The sequence below is a fragment of the Zootermopsis nevadensis genome, unplaced genomic scaffold (genome assembly GCF_977971745.1).
Source record: "Zootermopsis nevadensis isolate Lab colony 2312 unplaced genomic scaffold, Znev_1.0 Znev_ptg000011l, whole genome shotgun sequence".
In the NCBI taxonomy this organism is placed as follows: domain Eukaryota; kingdom Metazoa; phylum Arthropoda; class Insecta; order Blattodea; family Termopsidae; genus Zootermopsis; species Zootermopsis nevadensis.
The window spans coordinates 2371797-2389414 of record NW_028259143.1 but is presented as its reverse complement, the minus strand read 5'-3'; the positions used below and the strand labels follow the sequence as shown (position 1 = coordinate 2389414).

Here is a 17618-nt window from a genome sequence, read left to right as displayed (position 1 = left end):
AATTGTAATTGGACAGTTTCATTTTCCCATAAAGGACACAAATGGAAAAAAAACCAGGATGATGAATTACAAGGATGGACATCTGCCAATAAATAAATGCCAAGTGAATATAAAACAGTTTTAATACATAAAAATAAGGAAATACCTTGTACTTTGTACCACATTTTCATTCTTTAGTTGTTTTGTCTCACACATTGCACTGAAGTGTTTCCAAAGCTCCATACCTCCATCAAATAAGACTAAACAAAGTTCCCTTCAACACACCAACTGTAAAAAATGTTGTGACGCTTAAAAAGTCAAAATACCGACTACGTTGTGAGGACAGTACCCTTAGTTAAATCACAATTCCATCCCTGAACAAGCACAGCCATTACAACCACTAAAATACTCTCTCTTAAATCTAATCTCCCACTTTGGTTGTGTAATTCTCAGTAGGACTAGATTATAACCTAGTTCTGCTGAGAAGCTCATAAAAAAGCCACGACTGCTTTATGACAACATATTCCAACATCATCCAATAACTAAACTTCCCCACAGCCTTGCCACTAACAAACAAAATAACAAATTTATTAACACACTATTCAATAAGTTGCATGTTTCTGACTAGACAGCTCAATCACAATGTACTAAAATAATACTGTCCACACAAATATGGATCCCAATGTTTATCTTCACTTGAAATTTAAGTCCACTGCTGTCTCTGTAATATGAATTTAAGGCAGATGCTTGTTCAATTGCTCCCATCAGAAACTGCATGGCAATTGATCTCAATAGACCTTTGAAAATGCATTCTTCTCTCCTCATTACAAGCACGAGCTAGTGATTATTTTCAACATTATGCAAGAGGATAAATTTAAAGAATTTTAGGGAATTTTATTTCATTATAACCATTATACTGTTTTTATACGTTTATATCTGTGAACATACTAATGCTTTTAAATTTAAAAAATAAATTAAAAATTTAATGGCTTTGAAATGAAGATATACGGACGGAATCTCTAAGTTAGAGGAAAATCCGCTGTCGGCTGTCTGCAATTGCTTGTAAAATATATTCACAGCCACCCTCCATATCTGGAGATGTGGTAGCAAGGGACACACTAAATATGACTTAAATACTTCCTACATAAATGCCTTCTGAACATCTCCAACACTTACAGAACAACTGTCTCATTTAATCCTACTATTTTAACAACACTAGATACATATTCTTTTATGAGATTTTCATCTTAGTTGGAACTCCTTTTCTGCTTTATCAGCAATCATCTTGGCAATAGCAAGAGAAGATGTTGCACCTGGTGATGGTGCATTGCGGCAATGGAGGATTCTCTTGCCGATACCTTCATCGCCTATCTCGAAAACAAAATCGTCCACCAGTGTTCCGCTGCTATCCATCGCCTGTGCGCGTACACCTGATGGACCTCTGTGAAACAAATATATTGAAGAAAACAAGAAAGTTTCTTCTATTGCTGAAGCAGCCTGAAACACCAAGATGTCCATACTACGTATATTATTAAAAAATATTGCGTACATTAATGACATGGGGTGATTTTAGATTCTCATCATTGTGATGCTGTGTGGACTCATAGGTAGATATCTATATTTTGGAGAAAGCTAGTATCTGAAGCCCTGAACGTAGAGACGGCATTTTCCAAAATTCTAAAACCTTCCTTAGTCCACATGGCATGTCAACCCAGAAGACCATCACTGCAGGTACAAATGAAGTTCATCACAGCTACAATAACTAAATACAATATTAAAAAAAAAAAGGCACTGAACAACATCTGTGGTCCCTGGACTCAGCGTTTAGTACTGAAATTATTTAACAACGTATGTGAACTACTGAAACTTCACAATGCAACAACGGAGCTTCAGTAAAAAAAATAGAATAGTTTCAATTTATAAAATGTGTGGAAAAAGCAACTGTTCTGCAAGAGGAAAATTCAGGGAGAAACAAAATAAGGCAACTTACTAGAACAATCTATGTCAACGGACAGTGAAATGAGAAAAAATTGACAGTGGAACCACGGTTCCGGAGAATCTGACGTAAACACGCAAACGCAGCAGTAGCGTGAAGTGTGATGCACCTTTATTTGTATAAATAAATGTTTGTAGAACCTAAACATTTTGTGATATGTAAAATCTGAAAACAGATACGGAAAGCTCAATAGGTAATACGTATTTCGTATGCAATATGTCCGATCCATCTCTTACGGTTTTCGAGAGGCGGGCGCTTAATGCGCCAGATGCATTGAAAATTGTACACTTTGGTTCATCAAAATTATAATTACAATAAAATACATTACAGATTCTTAGGGGTCCTTATTTACTGATCATTTTACATAGAGGATCTTACACATCTTCGTAACCAACGTTATTTTTGCTGAATGACCCTTCCGTATAGACGTATTTACGTCAAAACAAGTACTTTTGGGCAGGGCATGGACGCCTCTTCCGAAAGTAGCAAGCGGTGATAGTTTTATGGTTACATGAGACACATGCAGCAGACCCAAACTTTGTGGCCGTCAGCACGTATTTTAGTAAGAGCTTCACATATTCTTTTAAAAATTGTAACCTAATAATGACGCACTATTCCCATTTCTCAATCTGTTATTTAAGCAAATCTGTGGCCATTGTCTGAGTTATAAGCACAGATGAATGATCATAATTTGTAAGAAAATTATACCAGTAACTACTATTAAACTATTAAAAAGAGAGCTCACCTCGACAGATCGTCAGCCGTAATTTCTTTAATAAATTTGTTAATCTCACGTAACTGAAGTGTTATAAATGCAGACTTTATCATCTCCGATATTCCAAATACACTATTCTTCAGAGCCATCTTCTGAAAACCACGATACGACAAAGTATCCATCAATTCTTTGACATCGACATCACACCAACTGAAACAGAAATCTAATATTATGTAATAAAAAGTAGTTTCTTAAAATATCTCTTATTTTTGTTGCCTATAGCAGCTTACCCCCCCCCCCCCCCCCCCCCCCCCCACTTAATGGTACCTGCACCTTGTCGTGGTGGTGGGGCTTGAGTACCTCAGCGACCCCAAGAGCTACTGGTAGGGATTCGCTAGCCAGATTGGTCGAGGGGGAGAGGTACCCTGGTCCTCAAGGTTGGGGGTTGGTCGCAAGGCTAACAACCTTGCACCATAAAAAGTAAGATGTTTCAAAACCTCGATCAAAGCCTCAGACAGACGGACCTAACAGAGGACCGAATGGAAGAGGAGAACTGAGGAGGCCATGGACCGAATACGGACCGGAGAGCCATAGAAGAAGAAAAATTAGATAGCAGCTTACCCATATCCTTCTCGTTTCAAAGCAAGTACAGCATTTGGACCAATCCAGATACTTCCATCCATTCGAGGAGTAAAATGTACACCAAGGAACGGAAACCGCGGATCTGGAACCTATCACAAGTCAAGTCATGTACTCCTCCACTATAAAATTAAATATTTAGAAAAAAAAAATTTTTACCAGAGGATATACATAAACCACACTTTTAGAAATATTAAAGCAGTCATAAAGTTTTGATAAATATCAAACTAGATGTTCTGAATTAATATCCAAGTACCCATCAATTCTTCACATATGCACTCACTGGATATATATTTCCTTTAATCATATGTTGCTTCTTCGGGTTCAGAAGAAGATATTCGCCACGAAACGGAACAATCTTAGGATTGACCTTTCCGCCCGACATCTGTGCCAGCTCATCAGACTGAAGGCCACCACATGTCAGAACATACGATGCTTTTACAGCCTGAAAGAACATACTTTGTGAGAAGATAAACACACAAATAATTGTAAGTGCCCTGCACACGTGCACGTGTTTAATGCATGGCTGTCATTTGAAATGCAAGTACAGCACAATCCCACTCTTGTACAATTTTTACACTCATGATTTTCATTTTCAAAAAATGCCCTCACAATATCCAAATAGGATTTTGGCTCCAGAAGCACCAATTTTTTGACGTAAATACATCTATACGTAAGGGTCATTCGGCAAAAACAGCGTTAGTTAAGAAGATTTCAGATTTTACATATCACAAATGGTTTAGGTTCTACAAACATTTATTTATACAAATAAAGGCTAATCGGACTTCACGCTACTGCTGCGTGTGTGCGTATTTACGTCAGATTCTCCGGAACCGTGGTTCCACAGTCAATTTTTGTCTATAAAAAATGTTCTGGAGACAATTCCATCTTCTAATGATGGCCGTCTTCTACGTTTCAGTGCCGTGTAGTCCGGCAGAAGTTTACCGACATTTCAGAGGTCTCTGCAGCCTCCATCATCAGGGCAATGAGTAAGCCACGTGTGAGGAAACGATTAGAGTTATAGAAAACAGACGGTCAAGGAAGAGCCTTAGCGTAACCACCAGGGATTGGTGTCATAATCAGATGAGGGCGTGGGAACCGATGGGATCATGGGGAACTACGTGTGACACTACAGTCTAATCAAGAATATACTCAAACTGAATTTAATCAAAACCATTAAAACCTACTCCTTGAAGCTGCAACATATGAGTGAAGTGAAGGACAGACAGGCCAAAGCGTAAACAGCGTCGTTGATCAAAACTTACACTATTTTCCCCACGGACAGAGACAGGATACTTGTTTCCATCACCTTTAGATGCTGATGAACTTTCAGCTGTTTCCTTAAATGAAATAACTCTGAAATTCAAATGGATCCTGCCACCCTTTTCTGTGAAATCCTTTCCATATGACCTCGTCACTTCGGCCCAGTCTACTATGCCAGTATGTGGGGACCAAAGACCACGAGTTCCCTGCAATCATGGGTTTTAATCAGTAAAATTACAATATTACAATTATAAAACTCCTAAGATGTTAAAGTTATTTATTCCTAAGTATTACATCAGTGCAATGAATCCAGTAGTCAAAATTATGAATGAAGATACGGTTTGCACGAACATCTTTTTGAAAACTCATCAACACTATTTTACTGTGTCCAAAATATTGCAGTGTCAACATAAAATGTCTGTAATAAGTTTCAAACTAATAAATTTCATACAACCTCTCCAATAAACTAAGTTATCATTTACCTGACACATTGGTTCAATTTCTTTAATCCGTTTCGCACTAATCATTTCTAAGTCTTTTGCATTATTCTTCTTTCCTCTTTCATACAAATCATCAAGTCTCTTTTCCTCAACAGGATTTGTAGCCACAATTAGCTTGCCACACTTTTTATATGGAATGTTGTGTTCATCACAGTATTTATATGCTAGATTCAAACCCTCCACACAAAGCTTTGCCTTCAATGTGCCAGGTTTGTAATATATGCCGGCATGTATCACTCCACTGTTATGTCCTGTCTGGTGACACGCAAGTTCCTTCTCTTTCTCCAGTACAGCCATCTTAAGATGTGGGTAGCGAAGGAGAATTTCCCGTGCTGTTGCCATTCCCACAATACCTCCTCCAACCACCACCACATCATATTTTTCAGATAATATCTCAGTTGAACTGGAACAATAATTCAAAAATAAAGGCACCAAAACAATACATCAGATGGCACAAAAATTACTTTTTTTACTTCTTAAAAATATGTATTTTTACATTCATCTTCCCTACTCTTTAAAGTGTTCAATGATAATACAGCTGATAAGACAGAAGGCTCCAATAGGAAACTCTTTCTTACGTGTTCTGTTTCATATCTGTAAAGTAAAGCAGTCCTGCTAACGCCATGTAGATTACTTGGGGGAGAGGAGGTATAGCTCCTACTCATTCTTGACCTCAGCATTAGGTGTGGGTGAGTGGTCAGCATCACGACCCACATTCAAATCTGTACGATTGTTTATTCTTACCATTTTATTGTACCATCTGGTACACAATAACTTACCTGCATACCTATCTCTATATTAAGGGTATCAAATGGAGAGACATCTGAACTCTTTGCTAAGTTTGGAAGTTTGGAATAATTTGCATTTCTTCTTCTTTCCTACAAATCTTTATTGTCCTACAATTATGATAGTCTGAGAATCAAATTTGGTGCGCGTAGTACCAGTTCTAGAAATCTTCTGAAAAAGTGTTATTGACTTTTAACTCTACTGAAATTGACATTAAAGTTACCCGTTACATTATAACAATCTGTCACAGCACAATGGCATTACCGTATTCATATATATGATGGAAAACGCTGAGAAGAAGAATCCTCTTCAAATACCAAACCAAGTGACAATATCGTATCTAACATAATTTAATTACGTAACTTATCCTTGAGATGACACATACATGCGATAGTCATTTCACCATTTTCACGTAATACAAAGCAAGCACGGGATGTTAATAGAACAGTACTGGATACACAACTCACCTAGATGAAAAGTTGCTATATAAATATGATGAGACTGTGGATTTTTTGTAATAATTATATTTCAATAAAGTATCGCAACACAATTGCAACCTGCAACTTAAACTACGCACAACATGAACCATTTTGAATATCGATTATACACTTCCCATCGATACATTGCTTATGGGATGACCGATATTTTATAATTGATTACTCTATCGATATACATCGTATGAATTATCGATAACCAAAATAAATAGTCCGTCAACTAACGCCGCGGTGAGCTTTCAAGAAACTACTAGTATAAATTTATTGGTCCGTGAACTAACGCCACGGTGAGCATTCCAGAAACTACTAGCACACAATGTCTGGCCGAATAGTCATAAATGGTTGTTTTGTGGGGGTGTCCGTCAACTAACGCCACTAGGTGCTTTTTAGGAACTACTAGTATAAATTTATTGGTCCGTGAACTAACGCCACAGTGAGCATTACAGAAACTACTAACACATAATGTCTGGGCGAATAGTTTTGTGGGGTGTCCGTCAACTAACGCCACTTGGTGCTTTTTAGAAACTACTAGTATAAATTTAATCGGCCGTGAGCTAACGCCATTGTGAGCATTCCAGAAACTGCGAGTAAATAATGTGTAGCGCAGTAGGAGTTTTGTAGGATGTACGTATACAAACGCCACGGTGAGCTCTACATAAATTACTATTGTGAGGCGCAATAATCTAAAGTTAGGTAGAAGTTTACCACAGTTTCGGAGGTCCTTGCTGCCTACATTATCAGGGCAATGAAAGTATTGGTCTTCACTTTCAGGATTAAACTAAAGCCTCTGCAGACTTAACTCGTTCCATCTTTCCCACGATCTGTCTTGAATTAATATTTAGTCCTCAGGGAACAGTAATGTGTTTATATACTGCCCTTGTTTTAATTTTATTCCTGTTTTGATTTTATCCATCCATTTCCTTATGAGGTCGTCTGTGTACGTATCAAATAGACTAGGTGAGAGGCTACCTAGATATTCCAAATGACCCACTACAGTTTTTTTTTCCAACTAAAACACTGTGAATTTTTTCTCCTAAGTATGCTGCATCCCTGACCCATCACATCACCATATGTAGATGTGGTGGAAAGTACAAATTATGAACTTCCTCATTGTGAATTTTCCCAATCCCCCGGTATTTTAGCGAGTTCTTCTGTGAAGTCAAGGTTGCCGCGATTACCAGTGAGGAAATCGAGGATTCTACGAACCAAGATCAATAAGGAAGGAGGAAATGGCTCTGCGTAGTTCTTGCCTTGCGCAGTGTCTAAGCGGGCGAGCGAGCGGTGGTCGAAACGCCGGAATCATACAAACTGCTATTTCGCGTAATGTTTCCTCTTCGGCATTGCCTAATTCGCATTTGATGGCCTGCACTGGACGTCATGGTGTTTCTCAGTCTTAATCTAGTGGGCAGGAAGTATTATGTGGTTTCTGTGGCCCAGTCCTTGGTCGAATTCTGCATTTGCTTTAAACGGTAATATTTTTCGTGGTATTTACTGAAGTGTGGTAAAATTCTGATTTGATTATTAAATAATATGTTTGCTGTTTGTGTGACGTCGCTCATAATTATCATAACTTGCCACAAGACTCGTGGGCATTGTTAACAGACATTGGAAATACTACGTAATCTCGAAGTGTATACGTAGAAGATTGTATGTGAGTGGTGAAATGAACTACCATCGAGAAATTCGTAAATCAAAGTGGTCTAATATGCTTCTGGGTCTAAGCGTAAGTCATACAGAGCGTACCATTTAAAACGTCAACAGGATCGCAATCTGTAACCCGCGGCAGTAGTCAAAATCACCCTGGTTGCCAGACCACTGCTCACGGCAGGTCAGTACGAACACGGAATGTTCACGATCAGTACAGCGGTTCATGACAACAAAGCACCGACTGGAAACAACAAATTTCTTGCGTTCATCGAACGACAAAACAACTGAAACTGAGGCCGAACCCATTTCATTTACAACAATAGGACAGTGAAGAATAATAATTCAATATTGCCATTGGTTTCATCGTTTTGTGGGTCAACGCGTTCGTATGTATTATAACTCTTGCGTTTTAAATATATTATTCTGTATAATGTAAGTAAGGGATGTATTGTTGTACACGTAAGAGTGGTCTGTGCTGAGTAAGATTTTCAAATGTAGGTTTTATTTTGCACGACACATTTTAAGTGAAAGGTGGGCACCCGGAAATTAGGTGTACGTCCCAGTGATACTTTTTTTTTTTGTTCCGCTGACCGAGATTGCAGTTTGCACGTTTGCAGGACGAAATTTTAAAGAATCCGTGCGCAATGATTGGTCGATTAGACATTTATAGTTGCAATTTTTATGAAAATATTCGTCTGTCGCTTGAGCGTTTGTTGGCGAATTACACTCACGCGAGTTTTCATATATATCGTTTATCGAAAATAATTATCAGTTTTATTAACAATTCAATAATGTCAATCAATGTGTAAAATTTAGCAATGAAAAAAACTTAATGTTTCAATTTCGTAAAAAACAAAACAATACCGTAACACGCTTAAATGAGTCTTGGCAATTAGTCTTATGTTATAATAGTTATTATGTATTAGTAACTTTGTTGTGATATTCAGCACGACTTGAATTTGAAGGTTATGTTTCCCACATTATCACGTATCGAGAGTGGTAACACTGCGGCCATATTTTCCCTTACAGAAAACGACCTGCACAGGGTGTGCACGAACTGATTGCATTGTGGATGATATGCTGAATAGAAAAGTTGAATTCGCCCTTGTGGAGAATCTAACTTAGCATTAGATATGTGGAGCATACGTTACAAGACGGGAGGGCTAGAATAATGCCACCTCTCACCGAACGTTATCGCAATTTGCATAAAAGCCATTGTTGACAACCAAGTCTGTGCGCATGCAGGATGGGCTTAGGGCGTGTGATTTGCGATATTTCTTGTCTCTTGTGTGTTCAAGGCCGCCATAATTCTATGTAATCTTTCGCTGCATGCTTTCTTTACTTTACCACACTGTTGCTTAATCGCATGTTCTCTTGAAGCGAATATATTTTCCGTGTTTATTCAATGACGTCAATTATTTGCCAACTTATTCCGACGCCTGCGACAAGGCACATGAACCAAGATAAGTCGTCTTCAGTAGCACAGAAATTTTAACAAGATTCTTAAACTTAAAATGAAGTCGAACTAAACGAATCTTGAGAAGCTATTAGGTGCTCAGCTAGTCAAAAGAATTCGTACTTTCCATGGAATTTGGAGGTTCATTACCATGTTTACAGAGTCCAAGACTGGTCCCTGTCCTGATGAATCGAATCCAAAACATTTAATTTTATTCAAGACTAATTTTGACAGAACTCTCTCATCTACATTCAAGTTTATCAAGTGACTTATTCTCTTGAGATTTTCTGACGAAAATTTTGTATACATTTCTCATTTCTTTCATGCGTGCTAGGTGCCCCGTTTGTCTCATCCTTCAAAATAATCAGTCGAGACTGTAAATAAGTTTCTTGTGTTACATGTCAGTAAAGTTTGCGTTTAAATATAAAATTAAGAATCATCATGTTATAATTATATAAGAAATTTTGATTTCTTATTGTCATTCCCTTATACCTGAGAAGCTCCTTCTGCAGTTTACGAAGATCTAAATGTAACTTATTAGTAATTTTTTTTCCAGATTCAGATACAGTTGCGGTTTCTTTGTATCGTAACTTGAAACAATGAAACTTTTATATATCGTTTTCGTGACTGTCATATTGTCACGTTGTAATTGTGAGGATGTACGAATGATCTGTCCAGGTGAAAATGTAAGTTCACAGAAAGTTACATATTCAAACACCTTGTTAATTAAAATAATTAAATTAGTATATTCTAGGACCGTGTTTTTATTATTTTCTGTATGTTTTCTTTATTATGCTACATTATTATAATAATTTAGAGGTGGTCACTGTTGTGATAATAAATTCTTTGACATTTTTTGTACAAAACGAAAATTGTTTTGTGTAGATTTCTTGTTCATGACTTTGTAATCATCTGTCCGTGAATGAATTTGTATGAAGTTTGACAGGAAGTCCATTCCATTGAAGGTGATACCAGATCCAAGGTCCTTAATTTCCTTCTTATGATGGACTGGTGATGAAATTAGGAATAGCACATGATAATCTAGAGGACATGGAGTGGAAAGCATGTAATTGTTTTTTTCCTATTAAAACATTCTTTTAGTTTTTGTCTGTAAGAATGCAGAAAAAACAATGAAAACATCAGTTACGTCTTGTTAGAACCTATTGCATCCTAAAAGTGAGGTTAGAATCATACCACGACGATAACTTACTTAATATTTTACCATCCTACCTTATGAATTCTGCATCTGGATTTATGTTTCGCTATAAAACTTGGGTGTATTCCTTCTTTTATATATATATATAGTCCTGCTATAATTAAATTGTATTATATTAACAAGATTGTATTTTGTTTTAGGTGAGTGCTTTTGATTTTACTTGTACAGGTAAGTGAAGAAGTTTGCTTTGTTTTAAAGCTTTACGTCAGTAATTTTTTTTAAATTTATATTTATGAAACCTGTAATATAATGCCATAGTTTTATAAGTTAAACCTAACTTTATATAAAGTGTACAAAATGTAACAGTAGGAATGAAATACGTGTGAAAAATAACAAATAACTGATTTATAAGAAGTAGTTTATGAATAACTCATATTAACAAAGATATTATTGTTATTAGTTAGTTTAGTTTAACCTTGTTTTAATTTGATTTTGTTTTCCCTTATAGTGCTTTTTTGTGTTGTACATCTTTATTAGTGTTTGCCTGTTACAGGCTCCTTGCAGTTGGCAGAAATTTCTGATTAAGGAATTCAATTGAATTATTCATATTTTAAATTCATATTTAATGTGATTATGGTGTAGCTTTAAAATGTTTGCAAAAACACTGTTTTTGCCAAATGGAAGATAAAATTAATTTTTTGTGCATCAGGAAGAAGTGATTGTGATTGGGAACCAAGAAACTTCACCTGGATGAATCTGAATCAAGATACAGGGAAAGTTACGCTTCAGTTCAGGGCATTTGACAGATTATGCAAAGGAGACTATTATTTTATTCTGCAGGCATTTGAGAATGTAACAAAAGACGAATGTAAAGGGATTGTTTTTGGACACTCACATGTTGCAGAAGATGAATGTGGTGTCCTTGCCTCGGCTCATTCAGTAAGAAAGGGCAGGGTCAAAGAAGGAAACCTATCAAACAACATTTTTCCAAACTGTGAAAAGGTAACAGAATTACTGTATTTCATTTATTTTTGAACTCTGTGTTTTTAGTATACAGTATTTGTGCTCGTGCTTCAAATTAACTGTTCACATTTAATATAGTATAGCTTATATTTAAAGATGCATGTCCAAAATTGGAGTAGTTTGCTTCCAAATGTAAGTTTCTGTGCACTGTAGGAATTTGGTTTATTAATAAGTAGTATTATAATTAATAACAGCAACAACAATAATAAATAGTATCCTTATATTGTAAGCACTCGCCAGTTTTTTAATGTTTGTTTTTTTAAAATGAGTTATGGTAGTGTACAGTCTTTTGATTAAACTGGAAGGGTGGGTAACCTTGTGTAATTTTAAGATCACGAAAGTAAGGTTATGTAAATTTGTAATGAATTGCCCACCCACCCCCAATGATCCATCTTTTATCATTATCCACGATGAGTAATTTTAGTTTTTAATTGGAAATATACTTTTTTTGTTTCAGACATTGAATATAACATTTAATTTGATATACAGAGGCTGCTATAGATTACAAATTGAGAAAGAATATAATGGGGAAGTGCAAATGTTTTGCTCATCACCTGTATTCTTAGACACCAAATTCACGAAGGAGAATATTTTCAAAAGAAATGACTTGATTATCATTTCTGCGTATAATTCAAAACTGTAAGTAATTGATGAATCATAATTATTCTGTAGCATTGTTTTTATTGGTGTATGAGTTGATGAACAGGGACTTAATGGAAATATTTAGACCTAAGAGGAATTAAGTAACAGAAGGTGAGAAAATGGCACAGTCAGGATCTGTATAAATTCCAATCTTCACCAGATATTATTAGGATGATAAAATTGAGGTTAAGGTGGACAGTGTATTATTAAATTGTATTTGTTTTGTAGTCACTAGAATGCCTGCTGGCAAGCCAGTGTTTGGTTCGTGGAAGAAACAGTAACATTTTTCTTTGCTACAACATCGAGAACAGCTGTGGGGCCCACCCAGCCTCCTGTCCAATGGGTACCAGGGTTCTTTTCTTTGGGGTAATGTGGCACAAAACTGACACACCCCCACGTGTCTTCATGGTGCGGAACTTTGTTAACCCCGAGAGACAACTTCGCCTTTGCCAGGCATACCGTAGATATTCTTGAATGTGTTGTTCTCTTCAACAGCAATCGCATGGAGCATACTGTAAGCGGTATCAGTGGAATGCATGTTTCGCTAATGGAACTTACAGCAGGGGCATGTCAACCAGAAGAAAGCTGTGATGCTTGTACTACAAATGGAATACTCAATGTGTGGTTGATGGGTCATAATGTAAGCAACGGTTGATCATTTCAAATGTTTTGTTCTGACTGAAATGAAGGGGTTGACCTCCAGAATATTTAGACATAACAAAGACAGAGCTACATTTTTCATCACATATTTAAGGAAAATATTAACTTATTATGACTTCTTATTTTTTTTCTTCTATGGCTCTCCGGTCCGTATTCGGTCCATCGCCTCCTCAATTCTCCTCTTCCATTCGGTCCTCTGTTAGGTCCGTCTGTCCGAGGCTTTGATCGAGGTTTCGAAACATATTCCTTTTCACGGTGCAAGGTTGTTAGCCTTGCGACCAACCCCCAACCTGGAGGACCAGGGTACCTCTCCCCCTCGACCAATCTGGCTAGCGAATCCCTACCAGTAGCTCTTGGGGTCGCTGAGGTACTCAAGCCCCACCACCACGACAAGGTGCAGGTACCATTAAGTGGGGAGTTGTCTTTTCTCTATCTCCTGAATTATATCTCGATCCATCCTCATGATTTCTCTGATCCTTTCGTTTCTCACGAGCTCTTTATGGAGCAGAAATCTGGCACCTCTCGGAACAACATTTATAAACTTAAGGAACACAAATAATTAAATTATATTAGAATAGATGTATTTTATGGTTTACTATTAATTAGGATGATTGGCGGTACAAATCTATTCACATGCAGTAGATTTAAATGTTTAAAATACTTTACCTAGGAAAAAGAAAATTAAAAGTGGTAGGCAGGTTCAGCGAGTTGTAAAATCGCATTTAACGCAGTTTAAAACGAACGTTTATTTTACAGTTGGCCGGAGAGTTTAAATGTATGAAAGGAAACACCTCTTCAAATTGTTCATTGGTAAGTTACGTGTTACGAATCATTATATATCACATGTTATTAAAAATATTGGTAATCTTATTTGCTTATTTAACAAATCTCTTCATATGCATTGTTTATACACCACTTTTGTTGCAGATAGGAGGGAATGAGATAAAGTGCGTAACGGAGAATGTCGATAATCGACCTCAGTGTATGTGGGTAAGTGACGTTCAAAATTTCTTTGATAAATGTGACCAACTTTATAGTTCCCCAAAGGACGTTTCTTCAACACCGTGAATCCTCATCAGCTGTGGGGCCTACCGAGACTCCTATCCCATGGCTATAAAGTCATTCAGTGCCGAGGTCAGGAAGAGTGCAGCTATACCTTCTCTTTTCTAAAGCGCTGCCGTGTCTAAACATAATTACAATTTTCTTTGTTTGCAGGTAAAACTTTATTCTCATCCATGTAGAGGCAATGGAGTTTGGCACAATACTGCTATAAATAATCATAATCATTGGTGTCAGTGGAATAGCCCTCCTGGTAAATAATTCTTTCTTTACCATCTGTAATTTTAGTGTCAAGATTAATTGGTAGATTATTTTGATAACACTTTTCTACTGCAGAGGTTATATTGCATTGAATGTGGTAGGAAGATATCGTACACAATCCAGAAATTAAGATGTTCAGAATTTGTTAATAAATGGAGACGGGACAATTCAAGGGTTCTGAAATGTGAAAATTATTTGTGGTTTTGTAATGATATTCATGGTATTTATATGGCGGTGAAATATGTCTGTATTTTATATGTATCGTCGCCAATTATAAGTTTAGAAGATTTTCATTTCAACAAATTTTGTATGTCAACTGAAGTATACTGTTCTCATATTTGGAGCAAGTTCAGTAAAAAAAAAAAGCATTGTTATATTGTAAATCTTTTAATTTCTTTTCTTAAGGTAATGTAAATCCAGTGATTGAGATGCCTGCATTAGTTGAAAGTGATCATTGTGAAGTAATAATATTTGCATCAGTAATTGCCTCCATTTTGGTAGTTTGTTTATTCATAATGGTAGTCATCTTGAGAAAGAAGCTTTTGAAATGCTTGCATTATGCACCTGTACAACATCAACAACAACAATTACAACAATTTGAGCCTGGTGAGTTTAAGAGTTAATATAAAATATTTCACTGCTTCCAGAAAGTTAACCTTTGTAAAAAGAGAGAAAGTTCCTTAAATGTACTTATTCTCCTACACTAGCACTGCTATGAAACTTATAATTTGATGATACTGGCTCATGTTAATTGTTACTGCTATTGGGATATATTTTACAGTAATTTTATAAGGTGCCTAGATTAATTAATGTATTTCCCAAGACTTATCAATAAAGTTTTATTAGTATAATAAGAGATAAAAATGTCATGGTCACTCATATTGGTCACTGCCTCTTGAAACAAATGACAGAGGCTTATTCTTAAACAACAACCTTTATATTGTGTAGCAGAGAACATATGAATTTCTTGAAAGCACCCAGTATCAATGTAATGTAGTCTATCACTTTTAGGTTATGTTGAATGTAGAAAAATATAGGTGGGTTTAGCTTGTATTTTCAGCTCTAATGCTGAGAGGTGAATTTTAAATTTAAATTTCCTTGGAACTCATGAACTGTGGAAATAAACTAGTAGAACCAGTGATTCAGAACAATATTGTTTTGGAATATATGCAGCCAAGTTCACAAGAACAAAATAGATCTGAGTTACAGTCTGAGACTAAATTATGGGTTTAACAAGGAAAAGAACGTGAAATGAAAGTTTATAGTAGATTAAAGGAAAACTTTTGTTCAAATAGATAATAAAGTCAGTTACTTGCACAGGCACTCATTATTTAGTTTAATGGTTTCAAATTGTTTTAATTATAAAAATCTTTTGTTAAAGTATTGCCACAAGTACTTCTTCTATATCCTCGTGACTGTGAACCATTTATGAAGCTGATGGTGACTCTGAGAAATATGTTACGAGAAGTAATGAAATGTAAGGTAATATGTTTATGTTAAACTTTTTCAATAAGAGGAATAGGCCTAGTCATTTTTGAATTTTTCTTGTCTAGGTTTTCATATCTGATGAGTTAAAATTAAGATAATTAAAATGTTCTTGTACATTTCACAGCCATTAACAGTTTTAATCCGCTTGACGTAGCAGTTGTAGTTCTTTCCAGATGGTGTCCATCTTATGTGCTTCAAAGAGGTTTAATTTACAGGTATACGACTGTTTCGATCACACGCTTGCAGAAGAAATAGCAACTGGTGCAGCTGAGTGGCTGAACAGACATCTAGAATGTGATAACATGAAAATTGTGGTCATAGAGAGCGAGTGTGCAGTTTTGCATCAGAAGGCACTTTTCCAAGGCATTAGAGTTTTCTACCAAAATCCAGCATGGCTAGATGATATCTTCATACATGGGCTGAAGGAATTAGCAAATGATAAAAGAAGCAATCAGTATAATAGGTTTTTTGTTGTTTGGTAAGTAAACAAAATTTTCATTTAAATTAAACTGGTTGCCAGTTGTAGGTTATTATAGGCATGTGAATTTTTTTTATCGAGTTGCACCTACAGATGCAAAATGAAGGAGTTTGCAAGGCGGTGATATGGATCTTCGAAAATCTGCTGTGCAAATTTAATATCCTGAACCTTTTTTATTGTAAATTATGTCCAAAAATGGATAAATAAATTGTACTTACTAGCTGCACTATATAGAATAAAGTGTTTGAAGGAATTCCATCTGTAATTTCTTGGCTTTTATGGAAAGAATCTGATGGTTGTATTTTTGTTTTCTGTAACCAGTGTTCATGGATTTACTGATGAAAATAATGGGTTGAGCATCATAACCTCAAATACAAGATATGTAATACCACAGCACATCAAAGAGCTGATGACCAGTTTGTACAGGTGGGATCTTTATTTCTGCACTTAATATGATTTAAGAACCTGTTTTCCTTATATTACAAGGACTGTCAAAATTTGAGGTTAATTACACATCTTTTACTAATTAGATGTTTTCATGTAGGAATATCAAATCTAGGAGGATGGAATGGGTAGGGCATGTAGCATAAATAAGGGAGATTAAAAAGGCATATAACGTTTTTTTTGGAAAGTATGAAAGGAACAGATTCTTTTGAAGACATTGATAGAAGGGAGGATGATATTAAAGTGGATATTAGGGAAATAGGGTTTGAGCTTGTGGATTAGATTCATTTCGCTCAGGATACTGGCCCATTGGTGGGCTCTTGTGAACATGGTACTGAACCTTTAGGTTTCTAGGTTCCATAAAATATAAGCAATTTCTTGAGCAGCTGAGCATACTGTTAGTTTCTTAATAGGATTCTACTGCATGGATTTTTTTATAAAGATAGAATCCCTGTGTTCAGTTGTTTTTTTCTTTCTTGCTGTATTTATTCTATTTTTATTCTTGTGTGTTACAGGCAGCCAGACCTTGAATACACTGAGCATCTGCATGCAATTTTGAAAGACATCCAAGCCCTGGCAGAGTATAAAGTAAATAATATGGATTATATGAACCAGCTGTTGATAAGAGCAGACTGAAATATCAAAGCCTTCTTCTTCCCCTCTCCCCTATTACAGACACATTTATTGCAGTATTATATAGCAGTGTCTTAATCTATATGTATGATTTGACTTCATGTAAGTTTTAATTTTTAAATGTTTTAAAATCATCAGACGTGTTGTAAAATGTCCAGACTTGAATAAGGGATGCAGAAATAATGGAGTCAATGTTGTTGCTTACTACATGGAAGACTTATTAATTACGCACAAACATTTATGTATAATAAAAGACTGATATTGTTATGATTTAGTGATGCTGTATTTTAGTTGTGTAT

At 36.0% G+C, this 17618-nt stretch overlaps 2 protein-coding genes across 8 annotated transcripts; one reads left to right on the top strand and one right to left on the bottom strand.

Moving 5' to 3' along the window:
• Positions 1-104: 104 nt before the first annotated feature.
• On the bottom strand, positions 105-6505 carry L2HGDH (L-2-hydroxyglutarate dehydrogenase). 2 transcript variants are annotated; one of them, XM_087347086.1, is made up of 7 exons: positions 6346-6505; positions 5075-5495; positions 4595-4798; positions 3613-3774; positions 3312-3421; positions 2721-2900; positions 105-1420 (listed from the first exon to the last, which is right to left on the bottom strand). In XM_087347086.1, the coding sequence occupies exons 1-7, from the start codon at positions 6465-6467 to the stop codon at positions 1222-1224; spliced, it is 1398 nt and encodes a 465-aa protein (XP_087203212.1). In that variant the 5' UTR covers positions 6468-6505; the 3' UTR covers positions 105-1221. The 2 variants fall into 2 exon arrangements, with proteins under 2 accessions (XP_087203212.1, XP_087203213.1); XM_087347087.1 differs by lacking the exon at positions 6346-6505 and adding an exon at positions 6143-6285.
• Positions 6506-7628: 1123 nt separating this feature from the next.
• On the top strand, positions 7629-17593 carry LOC110839601 (uncharacterized). Of its 6 annotated transcripts, none has more exons than XM_022083975.2 (14): positions 7629-7841; positions 10032-10161; positions 10832-10859; positions 11341-11633; positions 12112-12293; positions 12792-12936; positions 13713-13766; positions 13884-13946; positions 14172-14268; positions 14682-14882; positions 15658-15758; positions 15980-16242; positions 16564-16668; positions 17202-17593. In XM_022083975.2, exons 2-14 carry the CDS (start codon positions 10075-10077, stop codon positions 17320-17322), a joined length of 1740 nt encoding a protein of 579 aa, XP_021939667.2. In that variant the 5' UTR covers positions 7629-7841; positions 10032-10074; the 3' UTR covers positions 17323-17593. The 6 variants fall into 6 exon arrangements, with proteins under 6 accessions (XP_021939667.2, XP_021939673.2, XP_087203209.1 ...); XM_022083976.2 differs by lacking the exon at positions 7629-7841 and adding an exon at positions 7915-8405; XM_022083981.2 differs by lacking the exon at positions 14682-14882.
• The last annotated feature ends 25 nt before the right edge of the window (positions 17594-17618 follow it).

Bases quoted from the DNA above. Each gene is read 5' to 3' on its own strand.
- LOC110839601 (XM_022083975.2), top strand. From the start codon at position 10,075: ATGAAACTTTTATATATCGTTTTCGTGACTGTCATATTGTCACGTTGT. The intron at 10,860-11,340 runs GTAAGTGAAGAA...TTTGTGCATCAG, and splicing joins TTTTGATTTTACTTGTACAG to GAAGAAGTGATTGTGATTGG. The intron at 11,634-12,111 runs GTAACAGAATTA...TTTTTGTTTCAG, and splicing joins TTTTTCCAAACTGTGAAAAG to ACATTGAATATAACATTTAA.
- L2HGDH (XM_087347086.1), bottom strand. From the start codon at position 6,467: ATGGTTCATGTTGTGCGTAGTTTAAGTTGCAGGTTGCAATTGTGTTGC. The intron at 4,799-5,074 runs GTAAATGATAAC...CCATGATTGCAG, and splicing joins AAATTGAACCAATGTGTCAG to GGAACTCGTGGTCTTTGGTC. The intron at 1,421-2,720 runs GTGAGCTCTCTT...TTTGTTTCACAG, and splicing joins ACGGCTGACGATCTGTCGAG to AGGTCCATCAGGTGTACGCG.